A 26,964-nucleotide genomic window follows, 5' to 3' on the forward strand; every position below is an offset into this window, starting at 1 on the left:
GTCAACTGGATAACATGAACACTGTTTCTTTATATGTGATATGTGAAGTAAGAACTAAATAAGTATATTTTTATGTAGACATGGGATCACTGTGAATGCAGCTGCTACAAATACAGACTGACAAGTGCTGATTGTCAACTCAAATAATGTGACTGCCCATGTGATTGGCCACGGGATTTTCCAAATGGTGAAAAACTCTTGGTAAAGTTCTGAACACCAAAGAGCACAATTTTCTCTTAATTTCCACAGTAGTTGAACCCTAGAAATCCAAGTAAACCTTGGAAGTCCATAGGAAAACTGTACAAAAAATACTTGGGTTTACATGTCATGTGTCTAGGAGGATGTGAGAAAATTCAGGTCACAGGGCAGTTCTTCGTTGTGTGGGATTCCTGTGATTGTGAGTCATTTAGCATCCTGCCCCCAACACCCACCCATACACAATCATTTAGATAAATTTTAAAAGTGCCCTGTTTTTCAAAATGCCTCCTAAGAAAAACCAAGGATGAATAAGACAGGGGCTCTACTTGAGAAGAGTTTAGTCTAGCAGAAAAGACAAGTGCAAACAGAAAAATCACATGGTAACCAGTATTGAATCAGGGATACCATGAGGAAGCATTAAATAACTGACACCATATGACACACAAGGAAGTTTTTTAATTGCTCACAAAGCTCTAATTTTCTTCCATAAACACATTACCTAACAACACTATTAATAGTGCTATAATTCAGATAATCCTTACTACACAATGATTTCTTAAAAACAAACAACGAAAATAACCTACTTCTATTTAGAATCTGGATTTTCCAGTAATCTTTTAATTCAGCTTTTCCTCTGCCTACAATTTTGAGAATGATTTGATTTATAGTCAGGGCAGGAGAAAGAAATTAAATAATCGAGTGGCACATTCCCAACTTTGCTTGTGATTTGCCTTCACACCAATTATTTCAAAATCTAATTACTCAAGTTGCTGTTGTGATATCAATCATACACTAAAAGCCCAGCACATATAGTTGTTCATTTACTTATAATTTATACCTTCTTCCTAAAACAATTTCAGTAACTCTATCAAGTATATGACATTAGAGCAAATGCAGTATTGAATCGCTTCACTTCACAGTGGATAGCTGCCTTGAAAGTTAAGTACCCATCAGACGAGTTCTCTGTACCAGGGGGCTTTTGTGAACCCTATCATGAAACTTGTGGCGAAGAATACTTTATTGCACAAAGAGCCATCCCAATATCCCTTCGGTTTTATAAGCTTAGCATGAAGGCATTGAGGTATGTCAGTATTGTTTGTTAATAACTAATAATACAAATCTATCACTCATGTAAATTTTTCTGTTAAAGAATAAAATGATGATAATGGAAGGTTATTAGATGTTTTTGCAAAAGGAAGGGAATCCTCCTGGTTGACCATTCATCAGCAGCTCACTTATTGTGATCATAAATTTTAAAACGAGTTTATAACTAGTTAAGTTTTCCTTCCCAAAGATAATGACGGTTCATCAGGAAGTTGATGCCAAAACTGTCAAATGACTCTGAAATGCTTATTCAGTCTATCAGAAATCCTGAGACCTCTGCTAGATATTTCACAGATGAGTGTTGGGTCTTGGGCATTCCGCACCCCATTTTGAGTAGATCTTTGGAACTGAAAAGGATGGGAACGATTCCTTACTCCCCTCACTTTATAGCTGAGGAAACCAAGGCCCTTGGGTCAAGAAACTGAGAAGACCCACACCCGGGGGTAACTCTCTTTGGTTAGCAAAAGCCTGACTCAAATCGATGCAATTTTATGCACATGTTAAAGAGTTATTGCTAAAACCACAGGCTCCCTTACTCCTAAAAGAAGTATAATTGAAAAATTAGGAAAAAGTAATCATAACAAAGCTAGATAATGATATTCTGTACTTGAGTGAGTTCGAAGTATGAGCCTAAAAGAAATCTGCACTCTGCTAGTGGTGGAGCGTTTATCAAGCTTTCCAATAATGAAACTGCCTCAGGAAAGCCTGCTCTGAATGCCCAGCTGGGCAGCAGGCTGTGAACATGTGGAATGCATGTTTTATCTTTTTATAACACCTTGACATTCAAGATCTCTCTTTTTAAAAGTTTTAAAAGGATCATTTTCTGGTAGGAGAAAAGTTAGCTTTAAGATATATGCAGGTGGTTCCAGGGTGTTAGTGTGACTTCCCACATGAAAAATAACCACCCAAAGCATCATCGTTTCAGGCTGTAAATATAGTACTGTCGAGTGGGACAACACTGCATGTCAGCATATAGCTTTGAAGTTGGGGAGTTTGATTTAAACTTAGTACAAAATTACTTTTTTAAGCCTTGGAGTAGTTTTTTCTGTATTTCAGAATTTTTAATAACAGCTCAAATTAGATCTTTTACATAATCCAATCAAGATCATCTGCATCCAAGTACAAACTCAGACAAGGAGTAGATCAAGATTTAGTTTTACCAAATGTAATGCCAAGAATCATTTTTATTTCTAAGGCTCCATCTAAATGACTAAAGCACGTTATAACCTCAGGGTTCAGTCATCTTAAATGTTGCCCCTGCTATATTTTTCTTAAGGCTCAGATTGCTGAAATGTATAGGTGCTTATCACCGTACGGGCCAGAATAGGAATTCAGATTCCTGTGTTGTCTTTCTCCCTCTGGACACAATTCCCATCCAATAGGAAAGGAGCAGGATTATGGGCCACCAACTGGCTCCGTTGAGATTAACTTGGGGGCGGGGCCTTCCTTGTCTTCAGCTTCTCTTCCCAGCAGGCTTCCTTTATATCCTCTCATCTTGTCAAGCATCCTGGGAAGCCAGCTCTTCTGTTACCTGTTACTTGTCTCAAACAGAAGGCCACAGGCAGTGTTCACTGACCTCCACAAACCAGACTTCGCCGTCTGCCCTGTACTGGAGGACAAGAGCAGCTCCATCGTTTTACCTTTGCAGTGCAGATTCTGTGTTTGGCATGCCTCTGGCACAGACCTGCTTTCTCATTCTCTAGGTGAACTGAACCAAATGTGAGAGAAAGGGTCCTGTTATTTTAGAATGTTGGCTGCTTGTCCTTCATTTGTGCTTCTTATTAAAAAGCAACAACAACAACAGACTGTTTTACAATATTTTTATGGTGTGAGGTTCCCTATAGGATTTCCAAGCAGATTTTTTAATGCTGTTGTTGGCCCTAGCTACAAGATTATCTCCCCTGCTTTTCTAAACCCTATATTGGACCAGAGGATTAGAAAAGATCAACAAGGAAGCAGCTTGCCGAGAACATTAATAGAAAAGCCAAACGTGTATATTCCAGGATTTCAGCCGTGCCAGCTCTCAGATGGAAGCAACATAATATCATAGCTAAGAACCAGGGCTTTAGCATTAAACACGTTTGGATTCAAATCTTGGCCTTGTCACTTACTAGGTGTGTGACCCTGGACAAGCTAACCACTCTGCGTCTCTATCTTCACCTACAAAATATTCTACTTTACAAGATTGTGGTGAGCAGTAAATGAGATACATAAAGTGATCAGCACAGCATTTGGCACAAAGTCAACCCTCAAATCATTTCTTTATCTATCCAGGAAATATTTTAAGCATCTAACATGAGCCAGAAATTCTTCTAGAGGAAGTAAACAAAATTAAAAAGTTTTTGCCCTCATGGAGAGATGCATAGTAAAGCAGAATACAGCTGAATGATTATAGATTATAGTAGATGTTGTGAAGGCAGCAAGTAGGAGAAAGACTGTGGCAGGAAGGGAAGTGTGGGTAGCAACTTCAGATAAGGCCATACGTGACATGAGTGAATGAAGAGGAGACATGGATGCTGAGACATTGAGGCTGAGGATGCCCCCTGTTCACATTCTCTCACATCAAGCTATCTTGGTCTGAACAGCCAATGTTTTATTTAAACTTTAATTAAGGATTATTTTAGCTGAAGCCCTTGTAGAGTTATAACCATTGGTTTTTAATTAAAGATATAGTACTTTATTAGTATATATAGCTGACATTAAGTACTGTCATGTGAACAGGCGTTTTGAAGCTTATAGTTTAGAGCACATTTATCATTATTCTCGCTCTATTATTTTGGCATCAGATCCTTGGTGTTAACTCTCGTTTGTAGTTGTGTGTTGTTCAGTCTCAACATCTGCTTCCAGCAGCACTGTGTCTGAACTGTTCAGGTAGTATTAGGGGTGGCCTTACATTGTGTTTTCAATGGCTTAGGCCTCTGTTTCCTTTCTGTGTGTGTGATAAAGCAGAAAGAGATGGAGACAGACATAGGATGTATCGACACGAGGACACAGGATATTAAAACCCCTCGGGTGTTTTTCTGTTACCTGGGTACGGTGAAATCCAGAGCCCTCTCCCTTCTCTTTCTCATTTGAAAACTACTTTTGCTGCATCCTTACAGCAAAACCACAAACCTACTCATCTCTGAATAGCTGATACCTTCGTAACTTCCCACTCAAACCTTGTTACGGCAGTTTCAGTTAAAAGCAGACTTAATTAAATGGAATGCACTCCTTGCAAAGAATAAAAGGCCTTCCCTTTTTTTTTCTTAATTTTGAACAAAGATCTAAATGGTTCTATCAAAATGCTATGAGAATTAAGCCTGTTTTTCAGAGAAATAAGTCTGCGAAACAAATCAAGTTAACATGCCTACCTTGTGTCATTGACAGCTTATTAATCCATCAACTTTGTTATCTATTATCTTTTAATGTAAATAAACCTGTAAAGGTATTAATGACGTATGAGACCTTGTAAAGACAATGTAAATTAAACTAAAAGATTGGTTTCCGATTAGAAAGTTTCCAGCTTTTATGCCCTCTGAGCTGATCAAGTCTTATAGAATGTGAATAAAATAATAAAATCTATCTGTATTTGATAAAGAAGTTATGAAAAGGCAGAACTGACTGACATTATGTCTTCTGAATAAACCTGTTTTGGTCTTTGTTCCAAAGTTATTGGTTCCTCTGAATTTCTGTTAATTAGCCTGTCATGTAGAGATAGAAGGATGATGAAAAATGCAAATTAAGGTATACAATAATTGTAATGTGAAAAGAGTTTTCTTGGGGGCCTCTGCTGCTCTAGGTGTCCACTCATTAATCTCCTGGCATTCACTCTGTTCCCCTCTAAATCATTCTCTATCCTGTAATCTTTTCAGATAACACATATCTGAACTCTTAAGATAAAGACCAAAAGTCTTACCCTCTCCTGCAAGCCCAGCATATTCTGGCCCCTGTGTCCCGTTCCAGCCTCATTGCACAGCATGTTCATTCTTGCTCTCTGCTTCAGCAGTACTGGTCTCCTCTTAGTCCCATGTACTGGCCGTGTATAGCAGTCAGGTTCAAGTCAGGAGACAGAAGCCACACTGGTTATTTGGATGGGAGGAATGTAATAGGAAGAATTGCTAACTTAAACTGTAGGAGGTGGCTAACTACTAAAAGGGGTAAGTAAGGACTCTCAGGGGTCTAGACGTGTCAAGAGAGCAGTTACTATCTCCAGGAAGGCTGGACAATAAAGGAACTAGGACTGGGAGAGTCCCCCAGTCTAAAACTGAGACTGACCTCATCAAACAAGGTGTGTGGCTACCCGGAGGAACATGCCTGCCGCCTTGCGGTGGCAAGAAATCTTGGCATAGGGCCTGGCCCAAGCTGTTCTGTAGAAGAAGCCCACCATTGCCATAGAGTGTAGATAGACTGGAACTGCTCAAAGCCACTATCAGGGCAGGGGAGCCAGGGAACATGGCATGAGAGTGCAGCAGGAGCTCCTCTGCATGGCTGCTGCTGACTCCTGTGGTGAATAATAATAATAATGAAGGACCAGAACCTAGATGGGAAGTGTATTTCTGTCTTCATCGCCTTGCGGGGCCCCTTTGTTGCCCTCTACTGACAAAGCTAACATTCTGCCAGTTGGCAAAAGAGAATTGTTTACAGGGTCCAGCTCCAGTATCACAAAGCAGGGCAAAGAAGAGTGGATTTGGAGTTGAGAGACAATAACTTGATAACTGCCTCAAATACTGTCTCTGCCTGGAATGTACTTGCCTGCCCTCTTCATCTGATTAGTTTTTCATGCAATTTCAGGTGAGCTTAGTTGTTACTTCCATGGAGAATTCATTCTTGATATCCCTAAGTCAAATACTCCAATTGAGGATTTCATATACTGTGTACTTTTCTTTCATAACACTTAACACAGCTGTAATTCTACATTTGTTTGTGTGGTGGTTTGATTTATATGTCTTCCTATGAGACTGCAAGTTCTATAAAGATGGGAACCACAAATGTCTTTCACCACTGTTGTGTTTTTGGCGTCTAGAACAATAACTGGACATGATAGGAACTCAAACAAGCCTTTTTCATGGTTGTATTGAATTATTAATGATAAAATATGTGGATAAGTGTAGGTTAATTAAAAAGTTTAAGTTGCTGTGCTGCTTTTTAAAGATAATTATGGATTTTGTATTTCTGGTTTTAAAAGGCATTTCTATTAATTGGAGAGATATGAAAAATGCAGTAAGGTTTAAGGGGAAAAATATCCTACCTCCCAGAAAAAACCACTGTTAAATTCCATTTCAGAATGTTTTAAATGCACAGATATATAGGGGTTGTTTTTACAAATATTATATAGCAGGTGAACTTTTGTATTCTGCTTTTTACTTAACATGACATTATAAACATTACCTCATCATTGTATGTTCTTTAAAAACATGACCTTAATGGCTGCAATTTGCCATGTTTATTTTAATTATTCCCAAAATGTTGTCCATGTGCATTGTTTCCATTTGTTTGCTATTATAAACGATGCTGTAGCAAACATTTCTTGTATATAAGTCTTTATGAACAATTATGATTATTTCCTTGGCATATTTTCTTAGAAGTGGAATTATTGGGCTCAAAGGGTGTGGATATTTTTTAAGTGCTTAATATATTGCCGTCCAGAAAGATTGCACTAATCTCATTGTTTTTATTTGTAAAACTGATTAGTAGAAAGATGGAACATTTTTAAGATGTTTAGTTTCCATTTACATTTCTTCTTTCGTGAGTATTTAAGAACACTACGATCAATGATTAAAGAACTACCAATTACTTTATTATTGGTTATCATAAAACACTATTGAATTCACTTAAGTATTGATACTTTTAAGAGAATGGTAATGCTTTAAATAACACAGATATTAGCAATTTTAGGCATTATTTTATAACAACAAAATTATTTTTTGTTTATTGGTTTTTTCTAGATAGAACTACTTTACAATACTAAGTTAATTGTCATCAAATGATGTGATTTACTGAAATTACATTTGTATAGGAGACTATGAAATCATCTTAACTCAATGGGTTAAAATAATTGTTTTAGAACTACTCTGTATTTAAGACATCCTTTAAATTTAGATTTGAATTCTGCATATACTTCCTTCAGTCTACTTTTAAGTACATGAGGCTTTCACTAAAAAGTAGAAGCTAAAGAGAAAAAGGAGTTTTCAGAAACTTTCAAATCTGAACACATACATGGCTGTACATATATTATGAAAATCTTTGAATCTAAGTTCACGTATTTCTCCCAAAAGGAAGATTTGTTTTCTCTGGTGCTGTTAACAAAAAACAACCACCACAGTTCATGTTTTGCTCTGTAAAATAAATCAAGTCAAGGACAAGTCCAATATGTAAGTTGATACTGAGATTTAGTAACTGGAAAATTGATAGTTCTCAGTATTGGCAAGAGTTAAGTGTGAGAACAATTGCATGCATTACAGCTGAATGTCAGTGGGTCCAAGTGACTGGAAAATAATTTGGCAAAGCATATCAAGAATTTTTTAAGAAAAAGAAAGGCATGAATTTATATCTTCTTCATCATAAACCCCACTGAATTATAGTAAAGGATTTTTAAATATAGAAATCCACAATAATGAAGAAAAGGGAAAAGAGGGCCTCAATTTCTAGAGGAAGGAAAAGTAGGTGGAAGAGGATTGACTGATGAAGCAGAGTATGGGAAGCTGCAGCATAGAATTCAGAGGGAGAGAGCTTTGGGAGGGAGGAGGCTGACTGCCTGTCAGAAAATGGGGAAACTCTGGATTTGGAGTCAGCAGATGGGATGCGGGGCAAACTTAAGAAAAGAAATATAAAACAGGGTAATTAAATAAAGGTATTTTAAGGAACAGTCTACTATCCCCTTACCTACTTCCATTCCAGCTTGTTTTATAAGATGCCTAACATTTGCCTTCAAGGCAAAAGGCAGGGTGGGGGGAGCAGAGAGTGATATGCTGGTATTTTAATGACTTATTAGAACAAAATACAAAACTCTTTAGAGGAAAATAATAAATCCAATGTTTCTCAATGTGTCATCCACAATATTCAGTATCCAGTTTAAAAAATTACTAGACATGGGAAGAAGAAAATGTGACCTATAGTGAAGGAAAAGATTAGTCATAAGAAGCAGACCCATAGACAACCCAGATGTTGGAATCAGCAGATAAGGATTATAAATATGTTTTAAAATTTTACCAAAAAAAGGTGAAGAGAGGAGAATTTTAGGAGAGATAAAAAGAATAAAATGGAAATCCTAGAACTAAAAAGTACAATAACTGAATTTTTTTGAAAGTCATCAGATGCCTTTGGCAGCAATTTGGACAATAAAGACTAAAGGATCAGTGAACTTGAAGACAGGTCAGAAGAAATCATCCAAACTGAAGAACAGGGACTTCCCTGGAGGTCCAGTGGTTAAGACTCCACGCTTCCACTGCATGGGGCATGGGTTCTATCCCTGGTCGGGGATTAATTAATTAATTAATTAAAAATAAAAATAGACAAACTGAAGAACAGAGAAAAAGATTAAAAGAAAAAACAAAACAGCAACAAAAAGCAGAGCCTCAGTGACTTAAGGGACAGTATCAAGCAGTCTCACAGATATGCAATAGGAATCTCAGAAGAAAAAAAGAAGAGAATGGAGGGAGGCCGCTTATGAAGAAACTATGGCCACAGGTTTTCCAAACTCAGCATAAAACAACAACCCACATATCCAAAAAGCTCAGCAAAATCCAAGCAGAGTAAATGATAGAAAATCACACCAAAGCATATCATAGTCAAACTGCTGAAAGTCAAAAGTGAAGACAAAAATCTTAAAAGCAGCCGGGGGAAAAAAAGACACATTGCAAACAGGAAACAACAAAAAGAATAAAGGTTGACTTCTCATCAGAAACAATATGGGCCAGAAAACTCTAGAATGAAATCTGTAATGTAATGGGAATAACTGCCAATACAGAATTGTATATCTAGTGAAAATATCCTTCAGAAAGGACAGTAAAGCTAAGATAATTTCAGATAAACAAAAGCTGAAAGAATTCATCAACAGCAGACTTGCACTACAAAACAAGCTGAAAGATATTCTTTAGGCTGAAAGTAAATGATACCAGATTGAAATTTGGATCTGCTGGAAGAAATGGAAACTACTGAAAATGGTAAATATATGGATGAAAAGAAAAGGTTTTTTTCCTCTTATTTTTTTTAAAAAAACAATTGACTGTGTAAAGCAAAAACAATAACAATGTATTGTGAGGTTTACAACAAATGTAGAGGTAAAATATATGACTATAAATATACAATTGACAGGAGTGGGTAAGTGGAATTATACTATTGTATGGTTGTTACATTATACATGAGGCAGTATAATATTGATTCAAAGGACACTGTAATAAATTAATGATACATACTGTAATCCTTGGAACAGTCTCTAAAGACAAAGAATGAAGAGGTATCACAAAAAAAGATAAGACTAACTATTACTTGAAAACAAATTCACCTAAAAGAAGTAAGGAAAAAGATCAAAGAAATAAAGAATACACACAACTCAAAATGGTAAACATAACCCAGTAATACCAAAAATTACATTAAATGGAGATGGACTAAAAACTCGAATTAAAAAACAGAGATTGACAGCCTGGATAAAATAGCAAGACCCAACTATATGCTGATTACAAGAGATGCACTTTACATAGAAAGAGAGACAGGCCAAAAGGTAAAGGAGAAAGGAAAAGATATACTATCCAAAAGGTAAGCATAATAAAGTTGGTGAGGCTATATTAACACCAAAGAAGATTTCAATACAAGGAATATTACCAGAGATAATTAGTATCTTTTCATAATAATAAATTGATCAATTCCTTAAGAAGACATAACAACCCTAACTTTACATGCACCTAACAACAAAGCTTCCAGACCCATGAAGCAGCAATTGATAGAACTAAAGAAAGGGAGAAATCCACAATAGTTATGGGTTTTATCACCATTTTCTTCACAACTGATAGAGCAAGTATATTAAAAATCAGTAAGAGTGTAAAAGATTTGAACAATATTATCAACCAACTTGACCTAATTGACATTTGTAGTACACTACACCCAACCACTTCAAGAGCACATGGCATTTTCACCAAAATAGACCGATCACTGGACCATAAAATAAGTTTCAAAACAAAATTTAAGTATTGAAATCTTTAGAGTATACTCTGACCAAAAATAGAAGTAAATTAACAATTAATAGCAATAAGATATCTAGAAAATTTCCAAAAATTCAGAAGTTAATCAGCCTTCTAAATAATTCATTGGTCAGGAATTCCCTGGCGGTCCAGTGCTTAGGACCCCCGCTTTCATTGCTGAGGGCCCAGGTTCAATCCCTGGTCAGGGAACTAAGGTCCCTCAAGCTACACGGTGCGGCCAAAATAAATAAATAAAAATAAATAAATAATCCATTGGTCAAAGAAAAAAATTCACAAGAGATACTAGAAAATATTTTGAACTACATCATAATGAAAATACAATAACCGAATTACCAATATCAGTAATGAAATTGACCCTGACCCCTCATTCATTTAAAGACTAACAACAAACATGATATTATAAGCAACTTTATGCCAAAAAGTGAAATGGACAAATTTCTTAAAAAAATACGAATTACTAAAATGTACATAAGAAATAGAAAATTTGAATAGCCCGAAACCTATCAAAGCAATTGGTAATTAAAATTCCAGGCCCAGATTGCTTCACCAGTGAACTCTTAAAAACATTTAAGAAAGAAATAATAGCAATCTTAAACAAATTTTTATTTTCTGAAATAGTTTAGAAATAGAAGGAAGGGAGCACTTTTCAGCTCTTTTAATGAGGTCAGCATAACCTTATCAAAACCTGACAAAAATCATTATAAGAAAAATTTAGGAACCATATTGCTCATGAGTAAAAGAGCAAAATCCTCAACAAAATATTAGCAAACTGAAGTAAGCAATATATAAACCCAAGATAATACACCATGACCAGGGTACTTTTTTCCAGGAATGCAACATTGATTTAGCATTTAAAAACCAATCAATGTAATTTACTGCATTAACAAAATCAAAGAGAACAACAGCATGATCATCTCAAATCACTTGACAAAATAAAAACTCCCAGAATATAAGAGAATTTACTGATAAACATATGAAAAATATACTATACAGCTAATATAATACTTGATAATAAAAGATTGAATGTAGTTTTCCTAAGATCAAGAACAATGCAAGGATGATTATTCGACAATGTACTAGGATTCCTAACCAGCCCAATAAGGCAAGGAAAGATTGGAAAGGAAGAAATTAAACTTCATTTACAGATGTCATTATTGCCCATGTAGAAGATTTTAAGAAAGCTACAAAACAAAACAAAGCAAAAAACGAATAAGGAAAGTAGCAAGGTGTTTTAGGTACAGGTTCAAATATATAAAAAGTTAATTTGTATTTCTGCATTCTAGCAACCAGCAGTTGGGAAATGAAATTTTAAAAAAATTATATGCAGTGACATTTTGCATGTCATCTAAAATACCTAGGAATAAATTTAACTAAAGATGCACAAGACACTAAAAACTTTAAAACGATGCTGAGACAAATTAAAGAAAACCTAAAAAAATGGGAAGATATATCACGTTCAGTGATCAAAAGATGCAAGATTGTTAAGATACCAGTTATCTCTAAATTGATTTATAGATTCAATGCAAAATCTCATCAGAATTTTTTTGTAGAAATACACATATTGAAATGCAAAGGGCCTAAGATCTTGAAACAGTCTTGAAAAAGAAGAGCAAAGTTGGAGGACATTCATTACCTGATATTAAGACTCATTATATAGTAATTAGTAAATAAGGTAGTGTGGTATCGGGGTGAGGAGAAACAGTTAGATCAGTGGAATAGAATAGAGTTCAGAAATAGAATACATATATACAGTCAATTGATTTTCAACAAAGGTGCCAAGACAGTACAGTGGGGAAAGGTCAACTCAGATTTATCATGCTGGAGTCTTATATTACTTTTTCAATTTTATATACTAGTTGTTAAGGGCAGAGAGACTATGTCCCGTTTACCTCCTGTGAATTAGCCAAGGCAAGCACATAGTGAGTGGGCACTCCATACAGGTCTGTTGAGTTAAATTGAATCAGAAACCAGAACCATACTCAAGAAGTTATATAAATATTGGGATTTGATAAGTATTTTTAATAAAAGGAAGGCTTAGGTAATAGATTCAAAAACACATAAGCTTCTAGGAGCAATTTTTTAAATACATGGACAAGGATTAAATTAGAATGCATACAATTTTTATTGAAATCTGGGCAGATTGGGTGTTTCCAGAGAGAACTTTTCTTTCCAAGATGTAGCTACTTTGGTTCAAGTATTTGATGACTATATGATAAAGACACAGCCAGAGACTCATATCAAACTAGGCTCCCTATAATTGGAAAGGCCCCAGGCATGCACAGTACCAAAGTAATGCTGATTCAATCATTCGTGCATCCATTCAGTATTCATCATGTACTCACAAGGCACCAAGCATGTAATGATGAACAAGATAATACATGACTGTCTCCACTTTTCTCATGTAGAAATTGCAGAGGATATTTTAAGGTTTCACTAAAATCAATACTCTCTTAGTCTAGAGAGACCAACAATCTCGTGCTTCTTTTGGTGTATATTAGTGCTTTTCAATAGAAATATAATGTGAGCTATATATGTAATTTTAAATTTTCTAGTAGACACATTAAAAAAGAAGCAGGTGAATTAAATTGAGTAATATATCTTATCTAACAACATACCCAAAATCATTTTGACATGTGATCAATATCTTTTTAATTATCAAAGGAATATTTTTAATTCTTCTTTTTTTGTACTGAGTCTTCAAATTTCAGTGTGTAATTTACACTTACAGCCAACTTGATTCAGACAAGCCATATTTCGAGTGTTCAACAGCCACATGTGGCTAGTGGCTACCTTAATGGACAGTGATATGAATCAATGCCAAGTCAACTATAGTCTATTGAAGTTTACAAGTGGATTCCAGAAAGGTAGAAAACTGATGGTACTTCTAGCCCATAATGTTAAAGGAGAATCACTGTATCCAGGAAAGAACTCTGGTTATTCTGTTGCTAGAAATATCCGGATTTGTGGTCAAGATGAACCTAATTCTATTATGGTTCTATAACTCTCCACCAATTTTCATCTGAAAGAGTCCTAGAGTTTTACTATATTTGGAGACCGATCTGTACAGCCAGTGTGCAAATATATCCAAGTAGTCTTTGAGAATTCAGATCTTTCCAGCATTCAATGACCTCACCAATGAGACAGCTTTTCAGGACCTAAAAAAATACTACTACTCAAATTTCTCAATAAATAGTTTTTGGATGAATGATGAAATGAACCAGTAGCCCACATATCAGTTCTCTGATACACAAACAAAATATTTTCAGCTCTAGGTTAATGAGCCCAAGCTCATTTGCATGCTTATCTTCCATTTAAAATGCTTTTGCATTCAACAGAATAATATTTTCCTCTGTTCTAAGGTCATTATTTCCACTAGGCTATAATAGAAATCCCCTTATTTTCAAGAATAACAGTAATTTACTATACTATGTACAATGAGCTGTATTTTAGATTCTCAATTTATAATATTTCATCAAGCCTGAATCTCAGGTATGATTTAGAGAGGGAGTGAGGTGGAACCAGCCTATACTTAATTACTTTTAACAAAACATTTATAGATTCATCAAAAAATTAGTTTTTCAAGACTTCCCTGATGGTCCAGTGGTTAAGACTGCACGCTTCCACTGCAGTGGGGCACAGCTTCAGTGCCTGGTCAGGGAACTAAGATCCCACATGCCACGGGGCACGGCCAAAAAAAAAAAATTACTTTTTCATCTTTCACAGTAGAGTTTCTCCTGGTGGGTGGTACTACCTAGGTACCACCCATCTCCACCCCAACAGAAATACCTAGGAAGTTGAATCCTGGATCTACTTCTGAATCGAAATCTCTGGAGGAGGTGTTGGGGAATTTGCATTTGCAGTAAGTACTAGGGGAAAACTCATGCACACTAAAGTTTGACAACTACTGCTCTACAGGGAAGTTCCAAACTTTAGTATAACTGAAGATAAAATTGTATACTACCATTTAAATGTTTTATTACTGGAGGAAATGATGTTTTCGGTACTTATTTACTTTGTTCACCACCTGGGCTGAACATTTCATTGGATGCTGTAATTTCCCTTTAAGTAAATTTTAACGGGCATTCAGTGTTCAGCCCATAAAAACGTATGCTGTGCCTTTTTGATATATAGGTAGTAAATGATGGATGCAACTAAAGTCAGATTTACCCATCATACATGCGCAAATGTCTAAAATCAAATTGACGAGGACCAGATCGTATTCTTTTGTACTTTCCAAGTGTAGTCTCTGTAATGTTTGTGACAGTGTCAGGAAAGGTATTCTTCGTTTCTTGTTTTTTTCCTATGAAATCATTTTAAGAGTACTTTCATTCAGTCACAATTCTACAGATAGCTATTGAGCTAGACACAAGTACTGGAGCTTCAAAAACGAATATGATTTTAGCACCTGCCTTCACGTGCGTCATAGCCTCTGCAAGGAAGGGACAGACATGGAAACCCTGTGTTAGAGTATAATGCACTAAGTTTTTAAGAGGCATCACGGAGTAGAGAGAAGTGAGGCAGGGTGACTATCTGAAAGGGGGCTGGGCGTCACAGAGATGATGTTGTGCTCTGTTTGGGTAGAAGCTGCAGTTGGCCAGAGAAGTGCAGTCATTCCTACAGGGTCATCCAGACATCGGGAAGATCAGAAGGTGCCAAACCTGCGCTCTTTCCACTACACCCAGCTTTCTCTAAGAACCTGACCTGCAAAAGCATGCCGGCTTCCCCTTTTCTCACACCCAAAGCTCTCTCTGGTTGCGAGTAAGATGTTAATGGTGATACATTTCCTTTTCAGGCCACTAAGGTGCCATTTAATTCACTCCAGCAATAACTAAATAGGAACCTACCTTTAAAAGACGCCGAAAGCAATGCGCTGCTTAATTTATTGCCACATCTGTTAAAGCTCCAGAGAGAATCTGACTCCCTAGATTTTAAATGTAGTTGAGTTACTGTGATGATGTTTCCTGATTTAATCCTTCCATAAATTAGGTGAAATGATCATAGAACCTGTTGTCACTACATTCTTGCCCTATTTCCAATCACTCTTTTGCCTTCATTAATTCTGAATAAAATACCACAAGACATTGATGTAGCACTTGGAGATGGGAGGGCTATGTTTTTATAGCCTCAATATGAAATCATACTTAAAGACGCCTAAGCCTTTACTGAATGGGGGAAAACAAACTGTTCACCTCATGTAAGCCTCCTAATGACCTTCCTGGGTGGTTATGGGTGAGGAAACTAAGGCTCAGAGATAAGTGGCTCGCCTGGGGTCACTCTGCAAGTAATTACTGGAGCCAAAACACCCACCCAGCTCTTGTAACTCCAAGTACAAGGTTCTTTCCAGTATATCCTTTCATCTCCTGGGACATCTATTAAAACAGTTTCTTGACTTTGCAGTGAAAGGCAATATTGCCAACATGTAAACAAAAACAAAAATCGCGGCATCCTCCATCACTTTATCATCAGTGTTTTTAGTTTATCACTTCACAGTCATTATTTGGTGTTTTCTTACAGAAGGCAACAGACCACTGCAACAGAAACTATCCTTAGATGGGAACCCCAAACCTATACATGGAACACCAGAGGGGTCAGATGGCCTACACTGGTCAGCTGAGCAGCCTTGTAACCCAAGCAAGCCTAAGGCAAAAACTTCTCCTGTTAAGTCCAATGCCCCTGCAGCTCATCTTGAAATAAAGCCAGATGAGTTGGCAAAGAAAAGAGGTAAAGTGATTTCTTTTGCACAAATGATTCAACATATTTTGTACACACAGAGGAGTACCCGAATGACAGAACTTTCCAAAAGATGCTGCTTAGTGAAGAGATACACATGAAATTGCATTTCTTTCTGTGAGCCACGTAGATTGAAAGCCAGATGTGATTCCTTCATTGTTAATTAAAGGTCTTGAATGTTTAAGTGGAATTATATCCCTTTTTTCTGCCCCTCTGTGGCCATTCTTCTCTCTGTAGGCATGGATAAATTTGCACCACAAATACTTTCTCCCCTTACATCCTATAAAGCAAATGTTAATGCAGGAGCTCTTTTAGCAATGTGAAGGCTGAATGTTTCCCCAATATGTGAGTTTGTAAGTGCTGAACTTGCACTGAATGAAGATGAGTTTAGAGGCTGCTGTGTCTTCTTCTGATATGACCTTCCTCATGTAAATTCAGTTCTGTATTAGGACTTGCAGACAGTATACACTGAAAGAGGGTTTTATATTTGACACATTATATTTTTATCACTTTTTGAGCTTTGATATACTTTACACATAGCTGGTATTAAAAATGAAAGGGGCTAAATCACTTCCTTTCTGATTGCCAGAAGATTAAATAATACTCTTCTCGTTCAGCCTCAGATGCATCTGATTTCCTTGGCTTGGGTTTGATTATACCTTCTCACTTTTCTTGAGAGAGATTTCTTTCTTCTAAGAAACGTGCCCTTGTTGGGATAAGTACAATTTGCCTGTTTGCTCTGCACTGTCTGTAAACCCTAGTGACAGTTTCAGGAAATCAGGCAAGATTGGCACCCACAGAGCTGCTTTAAGTGCTGCTGCTATAATTACAGGCCTGGCTCAGGACTGATGGGGCCAGAGCCAGGTACCTGGCAGTGATGCTCTGTCCTCTCTCTAGTTCATTTGTACCTCTCCCAACCTCTCTGTCATTTTCCTCTTCCAGAAGCCCTGTTGGCTTTAAACCACGCAGAGTGGTGTCTATAGAGAGAGCCAGCAGCACAAATGGTCTTTAGACGTATCAGATTCTAAGAAACTACAGTTTGCAATAGAACATAATGATCAGAGCCTCTTTCCAAAGGGCAGAGGAGACACATGTGCCCCAAATGGCCCATCCAGAGAGCCCACTGGTGAGATCCCAGCTGTCTCAGGGGCCACGCAACCACCCAGTCTGGGTTATAAACATCCTCTTAAAGGAACTTTCTTTTACATTGAAAAACAAAAGACAAATCTCTCTCTTTTTATTGGAAGGGGGTGAGTTAGTTGCTTTTGTTGTTGTTTAGCTCAAAAATAAAAAAAATAAAGTGCTCGCTTTAACATGCTTTCTCTTGACATTAATTTTAGGCCCAAATATTGAGAAATCGGTGAAGGATTTGCAACGCTGCACTGTGTCTCTAACTAGATATCGCGTCATGATCAAGGAGGAAGTGGATAGTTCAGTGAAGAAGATCAAAGCTGCCTTTGCTGAATTACACAACTGGTGAGTAATTTGACTTAGAAACTATAAATTTATGGCACTTCAGCTATTCCTATAGGTAGAGACATCAGATGGAAAATGTTGTTTATTTAATCCATAAACATCACAGAACAACACTTCAGCAGATTTTCTTAAGCCCTGCAGACAGATGCATATATCTTGGGAATAAAAAAGATGAGAAAATGTTGGAATAAAGAGAAACCTGATAGACATAATTCATTGGAGTTTTAAGTTGGCCCAAAAGTATATGAATGATGTAGAACACAACCTCAACAAAGAACAAAACATCAAAAATGATATTTTTGACAAATCTTTGGAAGGTTAACATCATGAATGCTACTCAGAAGAAAATACTTTCCAGCCTGATATCATCATAAAATAAGAAAAACTCCCTTAACAAAACTGAGAAACATCTTACGTAAGCTTAGTGATAGAACCCCATTCTTGGGTATCTTTAAGACTGGAATTAAGAAATGGTACACCAGTGTGGTTTTGGTCCTGCCCTGCCCTGCTCTGCAATGGATTTTGTTGGAAGACATTTCTTTCAGCCCTATGCTTTTGCTCATGTCCACAACTGGAATGAAATACCTCTTAGTAAAAAGGTTAAGTTATTATCAGCAGAAAAATGTTACCAGTGTATCCATCAGGACGCTTTCACTTTCAAGTGACAGAAACTCAAGTCACACTAGTTAATGAGAAAAGAGGATTTATTGACTGATGTACATGAAAATTCCAGGACATTCCTTTAGGCAAATTTGGTTCTAAGCCCAGTATGTTATCAGGATTCAATTTTTCTGTCTCTGCCTCCTCTCCTCTTGCAATGTCTCCCACAGTCTCCTGGTTCTTCTTATTCTTGGCTTCATTTTTAGGTACTGTCTCCATGTAGCAGCCAAGATGACACGCTGGCAGCTCCAAGCTTTCATAATCTTTAGCCCCTGTGATCTGAGAGAGGGCTTTGTTTCCAGTAGTTCCAACAAAAAGTCCAAAAGGCCTAATTCCCATTGGCTGGGTTGGGTCATGTATCTGTCAGTAAACCAGTCCCTGTGGCTAGAGCAACAGAGGTTTCCCACTAGCCAGGCCGGAGTCATGTGCCTACCACAAAGTTAGTTAGTTCATGAACTCCATGAACTGAGACTTGAAGAGCCATGGTTCCCGGGAGAAAACATGGTGTTAAAGAAGAAAATATAGAACAAAGAAAACACATGTCCACAATGCCCAGGCTCACATAACACGTTCCCTATATTGGTGTCCTGTGATTCTAGAATTTGATCACATCTTCCGCATATTCTTCCCATTCTAAGTCCTTTCCTTGACACTGATGTGCTTTTTTGCTGATTGTAGAGTTGCGTAAAACTAAGGATTACGCCGAGCGCTAACCTAATCTAAAATTCTTGAACTTTAAACCATCTGCTACATATAATGTGAGATTCCAAGAGTGCATAAGACACCAGGGACTTGAAAGAAAGCCATCTCCTTCAGTTATTCAGTGAGGAATCATTTACCCTCCACCCAGTCACACCATCTCAACCTTCGTGGAACACTTCTCTGTTTGATCAGATTATAACCTCACTAATTGTTCAAAGCAAACTCCGAGAATGCGTTTGAAAGTACTTGGAGAAGGTAAAGATGCTATACAAATAAAAGGTGTTATTATTATCATCATCATCATTGGTTTTTAAATTTTACAGTTACATGACTTTTACAATTTATCCTTAAGCTACCCTAATGTATAAAAGCCCACTCAACATCCAGGACTGTTCTCGAGAGCCAGAGTCAGCCCACTTCACCTGTAAAGGGCCAGCTAGTAAAACTCTTGAGCTTTACGGGTGGTAAGGTCTGAGTGCACCTACTCAGGCCTGCTGTGGTGGCGTGGAAGCAGCCAGAGATCATGCAGAGAGGCAGTGGGCCATCTCTGGCTCATGGGGGTCGTAGTTTGCCAGCCTCTGTCTGGAGGCATTAGTGAGCTGCTCACAGAAGACCACTCTGTCTTGTCCTTTTGTGTGGCGTTTTAGAATAAACTCTTCCTCTGAGGCCCCTGTATGATACCTTCCAACTGAGTGACTCACACACTAATTGACAAAGTGTAGCAATGACCTCAAATTACCTCTCTCCTCCAGCTGCTCTGAATACTTTTATTTTTTATTTTATTTTATTTCCTTAGTAAAATGAACATCACATGGCTCACGAGACATCTTGAGATTTAGAACAGATTCTTTGAGTGCTTTACTCCTCAAGAGCTGGAAGTGTGAGGCCAGGAAGGTCAGCACCCAGGGAAGTTGTGTATGTTGTCTCTGCTTGTAATTCATTTTGTGTTTTAAACTGATGGGAAGGATCACTTCTGAATGAGCCCTGCCAAGCAATACGGCTATTTAAAAGTCACCTACTTGACAGAATGGAACTTTTCCTCCAAACTGAAGAAGAAAAAATTTAGATCAACTATATTCTATTGCTGCAAAATGAGAAAACACCACCACTTGTTTTCTGACCTAACCCTTCATTAAAATGATCCCCAAATAATTACATAAATGCTAACTTAAAAATAAAACTATTTTTTATCAACCATTTACATGCATTTATGCCAGAGGGAAAAACTTTGCCTCTGTTCCAATTAAGCCTGCAGCCCAGGCAACAGCGTGATGTACTTGAATTAAGCCTCTCTCTAATTTTCTGAGGAGCAAAGAATGGATTTTAGGGACTGTGGTGCTCTTGAAAAATAGCGGGTCACGGAATCGAAGAAGGCAGCTTAAATGCTTAAAAAATGAAGCTTTCCCAGTGGTGGTGAAATCACAAACTCTAGGCACTAGAGAGAATTTTGAATACAGCCCTATTCATTTAATAGAATGGAAACCTCAGGGTAACATCGTAAAGTATATCCAGATTTGGAGGATGTGGAGTCCTCTGGAGATTTCCAGAAAGAGTGCTGGTTCTGAGGCAGATGTTGACTCATCTGGTGCACAGGCGACAGGGAGGTGGCATACATCCCCCTGCAGGTTCTCCTCCCTTTCCTCGGGGCCACCCCATTCTCTCACCTAAGCACTCAATAGGCGGTGCGTGTAGTTTAGAAATATAGACACTCTTGGTAAAAAAATTCTCCACATTCACTTTGCTACCAAAGCACCAACTTCAGGAGGTGAATCCTGCGTGACTAAATTCCCCCCAGATCCCACTGGAATTCATGGGAATGATGATTGTGTGAGGTTGGGAGAAAGCCCTTGTTTGCATATGCTCAGTACTGAGTGAGCGGATATCTGAGTGACATGAAGGAAATGCTTGTCCTTCCTAATCTGGCTGTGAAGAATATTTTGTTCAATATGTTACTGAAGAAAACCATTAAGTAGCTAAATTATAATATCAGAGTTGGCACTTAACCAGGACACAGTTACACAGGGCCAAATGACCATTAGATGACTCCTTCTCATTTTTCCAGAAAGAACTGGGGATTTAAGAGGGGAACAAAGATGACACAATGCCCTCACAGTATGTCTTCACAGAAAATAAATTTTGCAACATGAGCGTCTATGTGAAAAGTCACATCAGGAACTAACATGAAACAGCTGGTTTCTTTCCTATATGATTGGCCCCTACCACAACTGGAAAATATTCATCCTTTCGAATCATAGCTGCCAGGTTTAATTGCTTTGTGTGCAAACTAGTCTAGCTTCTCACCACAAATCTGTGTGTGTGCATGGCCAAGTTGATGTTGACGGCTTTAAATGAGCAATAAAACATTAAATTCAAAAAACATTGAGGAAGGAGAGTAATACTTGATAGTTTTTCCATATGCTGGGGGAGAAAGGGTTCCAAAATAGAGCTGTAAAAATTGTTAGGTGCTATTGTCAATTTAACGTCTAATTAAAAGCACTCCTAAAGAAGACAGAAGATGGTAACAAGCCAGAGGGTTAGGGTGTGTGCTGGGGTAATGGGGGCTGGAGGGGATAATATTTTTAGGCTGCTTTGCTTTCAAAAAGGAAAGGGACATCAGTCAAAGCGTGCCTTCTGTAAAAAATGGGCCAGAAGTGTTCCTGGACCCGGTCGGTGTTTATTTTCTCTTGAAGCAGTGCCAGGAAATTGGAAGTGGGTCAGGAGTTTCCCAGCTCTCCCGACCCAAAGCCCTCCCCCACCTCCCCTTTCTCTGCCGACTTACCCTCCATCTTGGAGTTTCCTCCCTTCCAGCAAAGGCAGGTGAGCCTCCTACTGCCCCCTACAGGCTAGGGGCTCCTCCCCGTGACCCCACTCACTACGCCATAGGACCTTGTAGCAGACTCCCTGTATCCTTTTCCTTTCCTTCCTTTTAACGACTGAAACTCGTTTTCGTGTAATGGTAACCTCATCCTTTTGATGACCATGTGTCATCCGTCCCAAAGTGACAGATTTGCATGTTAACCAAAGTTGACAGTCTGTTGAGACTCTCCACCAGCCAAAAGAATAACTCTAAAAGTGAGAATTGCAGGTTGAAGAAAAAGCAATTTTGAGATAAGTATGTCTTCTTCTGCATCCCTCAAATCCCACTCCAGAGGAGGGCTCTTTATCTGCTACTAAAGCCCTGTTGGTATCCAAGCAGAATCACACACAGACCACCAGGGTGGTCAGCAGGGTGGCGCCACACACAGACCAGATATCGTTGCTGTGACATTTTAAATATTGTGTCTTTTTCTGGAATATAAACTCGAGAAGACCTCCCAAAGAAGAAATTGCCAGTGGGGCTCTTGCATTTCAGAACAAGGCAAGCAACAATCTGTCCCATACTCCCACTTTACTGTTCCTTGGGTACCCAAATAATATCAAATTCTTGGAGCGTGCAGCCTTGGAACTACTTCAGTTTGAGTCCAAATAAGACCATTTTTCTTCACTTTCGCAGATTGATCACATAGCAGGATTCTTTCTTTGTTGGTTGTTTCCTCCCTCCCCCCAAAATTCCCTAAACTTTTAGCTGCTTTTTTTTTGATACCTGGCTTTCCATACAATGCTAAAAGCCTGGTTTTTCTGTGCTCTTTGGGGTTTTTGTTTGTTCTCTTTATGAGTAACTGAACGTTGACTGAAAGATGATGTCTGTAAATTAATATGTACTTCTCTCCATACCAAAGTGTACGTGTCTGCACTGTAATTACACACTCTCAGAGCTCTGTGGTCATCCTTTGCCTCGGTACCACCCGGAGAGATGCTGATTTCACTGGGCATAAGTGAACCCAGAAAGAGGGTTTTTTTGTTTTTAAAGAACCCCAGGTGATTCTCTTGTGCATCTGCGGTTGAAAACCATGGATTGAGAATCCTGCAGAGGAGGTGATATGTCTGGGGCTAGAGCAGTGTTTGTAGCCAGCTGAATTTGCCCCCAAGGAGACAGTTGGCATGTCTGGAAATATTTTGGGTTATCACAGCTGTGGAGATGTAGTGCTACTGGCATATAGTAGGCAGAGGCCAGGGATGCCACTCCTTATCCTCGTATGCACAGGACGGCATCTCCCGCTCCACCACCACCCCCAACAAAGAATGATCTGGTCCAAGGTATCGGTAAGGCTGAGAAAGCCTGGGTGAGAGGAAAGGGAGAGGAAGATTGCACAGCCCTTCTGCATGGTCTGCTGTAGCTCGTGAGCGGAGGATGGAGAGTCCTCCCTTTGCAACACACCTGAGTGCCTCTCTGCCCCTCCCCCAGCCGCCCTCCTACGCACCACTGCAGACCCGAGGGGGGAGATTTCCTTTACATGCCCAGATCAGGTACGTACCCCAGAGCACAGCCATAGTGTCTTCTCTTTTCACATCAGTGCAGTCGCAAGATATTTTTTCCCATACTTCCTGCAACATAAACCTTCTAGCTACACATTTTAAAGGTCAAATTACATTTTTGTTTCCTTAAGACCAGCAAAAACAATTACACTGAAGTGTAGAAAATTGAGGGCTTTGCTTCTTTGTCTATTTTTCATTATGGAATTCAAGTCAGTCCTTAGGAGAAAATGGAAAAATTAAGAGCTGAAGGCTGTAGCTGGTGATAGGCCATCACTTTCCTTCACCATTCTGTCTCTACCTGAGTCTTTTTTCTCATTTTGCAGTAAAACCAAGTATCACAGTGGGGACTGGGATTAGGTTGAAGATCTGAGGCGCGTGAAGATAAATACAGTGGGGAATTGTTCCATTAAGTGTCTCTTTGGGGGATTATTATTTTCCTTGGGCTTTAGTCAAGCAGCAGTATTACTTGGTGTTCCTGGCTATACATGGTATATATCCACCTACTCTGATGCCAGTGACATCTTCAAGTGCGCCTGCCCTTGTGCTATTTAAATTGAATGACAACAGAAGGTTTTCGTTTTTGTTTCTGTTTTTGATTTTGTTTTGGCCGTACTGTGCCACTTGCAGGATCTTAGTTCCCCAACCAGAGATAGAACCTGGGCCCCCTGCAGTGGAAGTGTGGAGTCCTAACCACTGGACCGCCAGGGAATTCCCAACAGAAGGTCTTTTTGCAATCTTATGGGGCAGTAGTGGTTGGGCAAATACTTGTTGACCATTGAATTACCCTCTCATAATTAGGAGAATATTGAAATTATGACAGTCTGTCTACTCTGATAGGTAAGTACCGGGAGAATATGCATTAGGTGAAACAGGTCCTAGAATCAGATCTGTGTCACAGAATAGGTGCTGTGAAAACGAGCAAACTGGGTTTTTGAGTTCAGTCACGTGTAGGGTGTGGGTGTAAGCGTGAGTGATGAGTTGAGCCTCCTTTGTAAAACCACGTGGCTGAAACAGTAAGCATTCTGAGCATGCCCACGAGCATCGAGTGTCTGGAGCAGTGTGTTGGCCAGTAATAAAGTGATGCTTTCCTCTGTGCCATTCAACAAGGGATGTTTACCACGGGATTACCAGTAGGAGAGCTGATGTTAGGAACCTTTGCAGCCACTTAGTATTGTCATGTGATAACTTCACCAGGACTTCGGTTCCCTATTACAGTATCAACAACGTGTTAAATGATTGCTAGATTTTGCCAGCTCCTTAGCCTATACACGAGACGCAGGCAAAATCAAGAGTTTAACGTTACACTTTTTTATGGTTTTTAAAAGAAATTTAATACAAGGTCTCTACGACCTTCTGCTCTGGAAAGGAATACATACTTCCCATTGATCCAAACCTATTGCAAACAGAACTTTCTGACTAATCTCTTTTCTTCTCAACAGATGGTTTTTCTAAGTGCCCACCTGCTAGTGACTTGTACTGTACAGTAGAAATTAAACAAACCCATTCCTTCTCCCAACACCCAATATTGGAGATTATGCCAGCATATTAAAAGAACACACATTATTGAGATGAACATACACCTGCAAAGGATATCAAGAGACAATAATAGAAGAGGCTAATAAATACATTTATGCCTCAAGAGAGCCATATGTATGGGTTTTGTTCCCTGTCCTAGCCAACAAACTGCCCAAAATGGCTCTTTTTCCTTACTCTGTGCCAGTCCAATAAACAGAAATCAGCTCCAGGACCCATTCTGAAATCATGAAAAGGGTAAATACCTTATGCCAGGGAGGAACTCAAGGTCCCTGTGACTTTGGGTCTATGGCAAGTCCCCATGGTACAGGGCATTTCAAATCTTGCCTTGTTTGTGACTATGTGTCATTCTAAATAGGGGTAACTCGCTCTTTGGAGGTGAAAGCGTCTCTTTTCCTATTTTCTTTCCTCCCCAAGGTTTTTCTCTACATTAGATGTTTCCCCAGGGCCACTGCAAGGACCTAGTGAATCAGTCGACATGAAGGAAGAGCAGGCCGATAAATACAGAAAGTACAGAACTGGCCTTTTCAGTTTGGTGTAGTCCCCAGGAAACTAGCATAAATAGCGCCTTGTATTAATAGCTTTTCTGAGCTCCATGTGTGATTACCTCTATACGTCATGTCAGCGGTACACATAGCGTTGGGAGACAGCTTTCCTTCACTGTAGCCTTCTTGCAGAGTAATAAACCCACAAGAAGAGCTGGAGGATAAGAAGTTGATTCTGATTTCAGCTTGAAATCTGAAAAGATTTCTGAATCTTTTCAGCAAATGAAGGCTACCTGTCAAACCAGCTTTGTAACATGCTCCTGAATAGGAATTATTAGTTTTCATCATAGAACAGAAATATAAAAAGGAATTAACCAAATTGTCCTAACTACACAATCCCAGAAGGAAAGTATGTATCATTTGTGTGTGTGTGTTTTGAATTTACAGTATAATCCATTTTCACTGAGAAAATAAGACAAATTTGTTCCTATATATTAGTAGAAATATAAATACATTATAGTTTGAAAAGTAGAATATCCTAGATCACAGTTTCAGAATGGATCTTGGAGCTTACTTCTATTTATTAGACTAGTACAGTGTGAGATTCTGTAGTCTCTTAGAGTGAGACCAAGGAGAAATTTTGGACAATTTGTCAGCTAGGACAGCAACAAATCATACAAAAACTGTACCTGAAGCCAATATAATAGAATAGCCAATTCCATATATGTATATTACACTATCCTTCCAGTGACTGTGACCTTTGATTCTTAGTAGGCCATATTCAAACAAAAGTGACATTTTCCAAGGTTTATTAACAACATAATTAGGAGGCGTGGGGTGTAGATTTAGACAGAATAGGGTTTAAATCTCATCTCTACGTATTCTAGCTCTGAATATGGTTGAGTTTCTTAACTTCTACTCAGCTACAAAACAGGTGTACTGCTGTCACTTTCTAGGGGTTTTGTGAAGATTCATGGACAAGATATGGACTTCTCAGATTATTCTAGAAAATCTCTTGCCTGACCCATGATAGAAGTTCAATCTAGGCTGGTTCTCTTCTCTTCCAGATAAGCATTTAGTAAATGTCTTTCCCTCTCTACCAAGACACTGGGAGGAAGTTAATCTGTTCCACCTTTCTGTTTATTTAGTCATGCAGTAGATGCCAGCTGTAAGATATGGATATTTCATCACAGCTTTTTACTGTTTACTGCCTGATGAAGAGAGAAGTAAGGCAAAGGGACCCCTGATTCTGAATGGCCACAGTTGTCACCACGTCAGCCCTCTTTCCCCTTTCCCGTCTTGCCATGCCTTCTCTCTACCTTCCCTTCCCCTCTCTTCATTCATCCACCCAATAGAGCCCAGGGGCTAATGGGTGAAGACAGAAGCAAGTGTGTAATGCACGATGGCAAATACTGCAATGGAGCTGGGCGTGGAGGAGGGGAAATCAACACTGGCTGGCTGGTTAGGGAAGGGTCCACCGCAGAGGTGACATTTGAGCTGGTCTTTGAAGGGAGACTAGGAACTTGTCAGCCTGAGACAGG

At 38.6% G+C, this 26,964-nt stretch overlaps 1 protein-coding gene across 8 annotated transcripts in view; it reads left to right on the forward strand.

Annotated features, from left to right (window-relative positions):
• Window positions 1-26,964, forward strand: part of SPATS2L (spermatogenesis associated serine rich 2 like) — a 165,724-nt gene that overhangs the window by 112,185 nt on the left and 26,575 nt on the right. For 7 of the 8 annotated variants that reach the window (XM_061186132.1, XM_061186124.1, XM_061186116.1 and 4 more), the window contains 2 exons: window positions 15,996-16,202; window positions 17,552-17,687. In XM_061186132.1, coding sequence (XP_061042115.1) covers window positions 15,996-16,202; window positions 17,552-17,687 — 343 coding nt within the window. The remainder of the gene's footprint in view (window positions 1-15,995; window positions 16,203-17,551; window positions 17,688-26,964) is intronic. The other variant, XM_061186167.1, reaches the window with a different exon arrangement.

This window comes from Eubalaena glacialis, chromosome 1, assembly GCF_028564815.1.
Source record: "Eubalaena glacialis isolate mEubGla1 chromosome 1, mEubGla1.1.hap2.+ XY, whole genome shotgun sequence".
In the NCBI taxonomy this organism is placed as follows: domain Eukaryota; kingdom Metazoa; phylum Chordata; class Mammalia; order Artiodactyla; family Balaenidae; genus Eubalaena; species Eubalaena glacialis.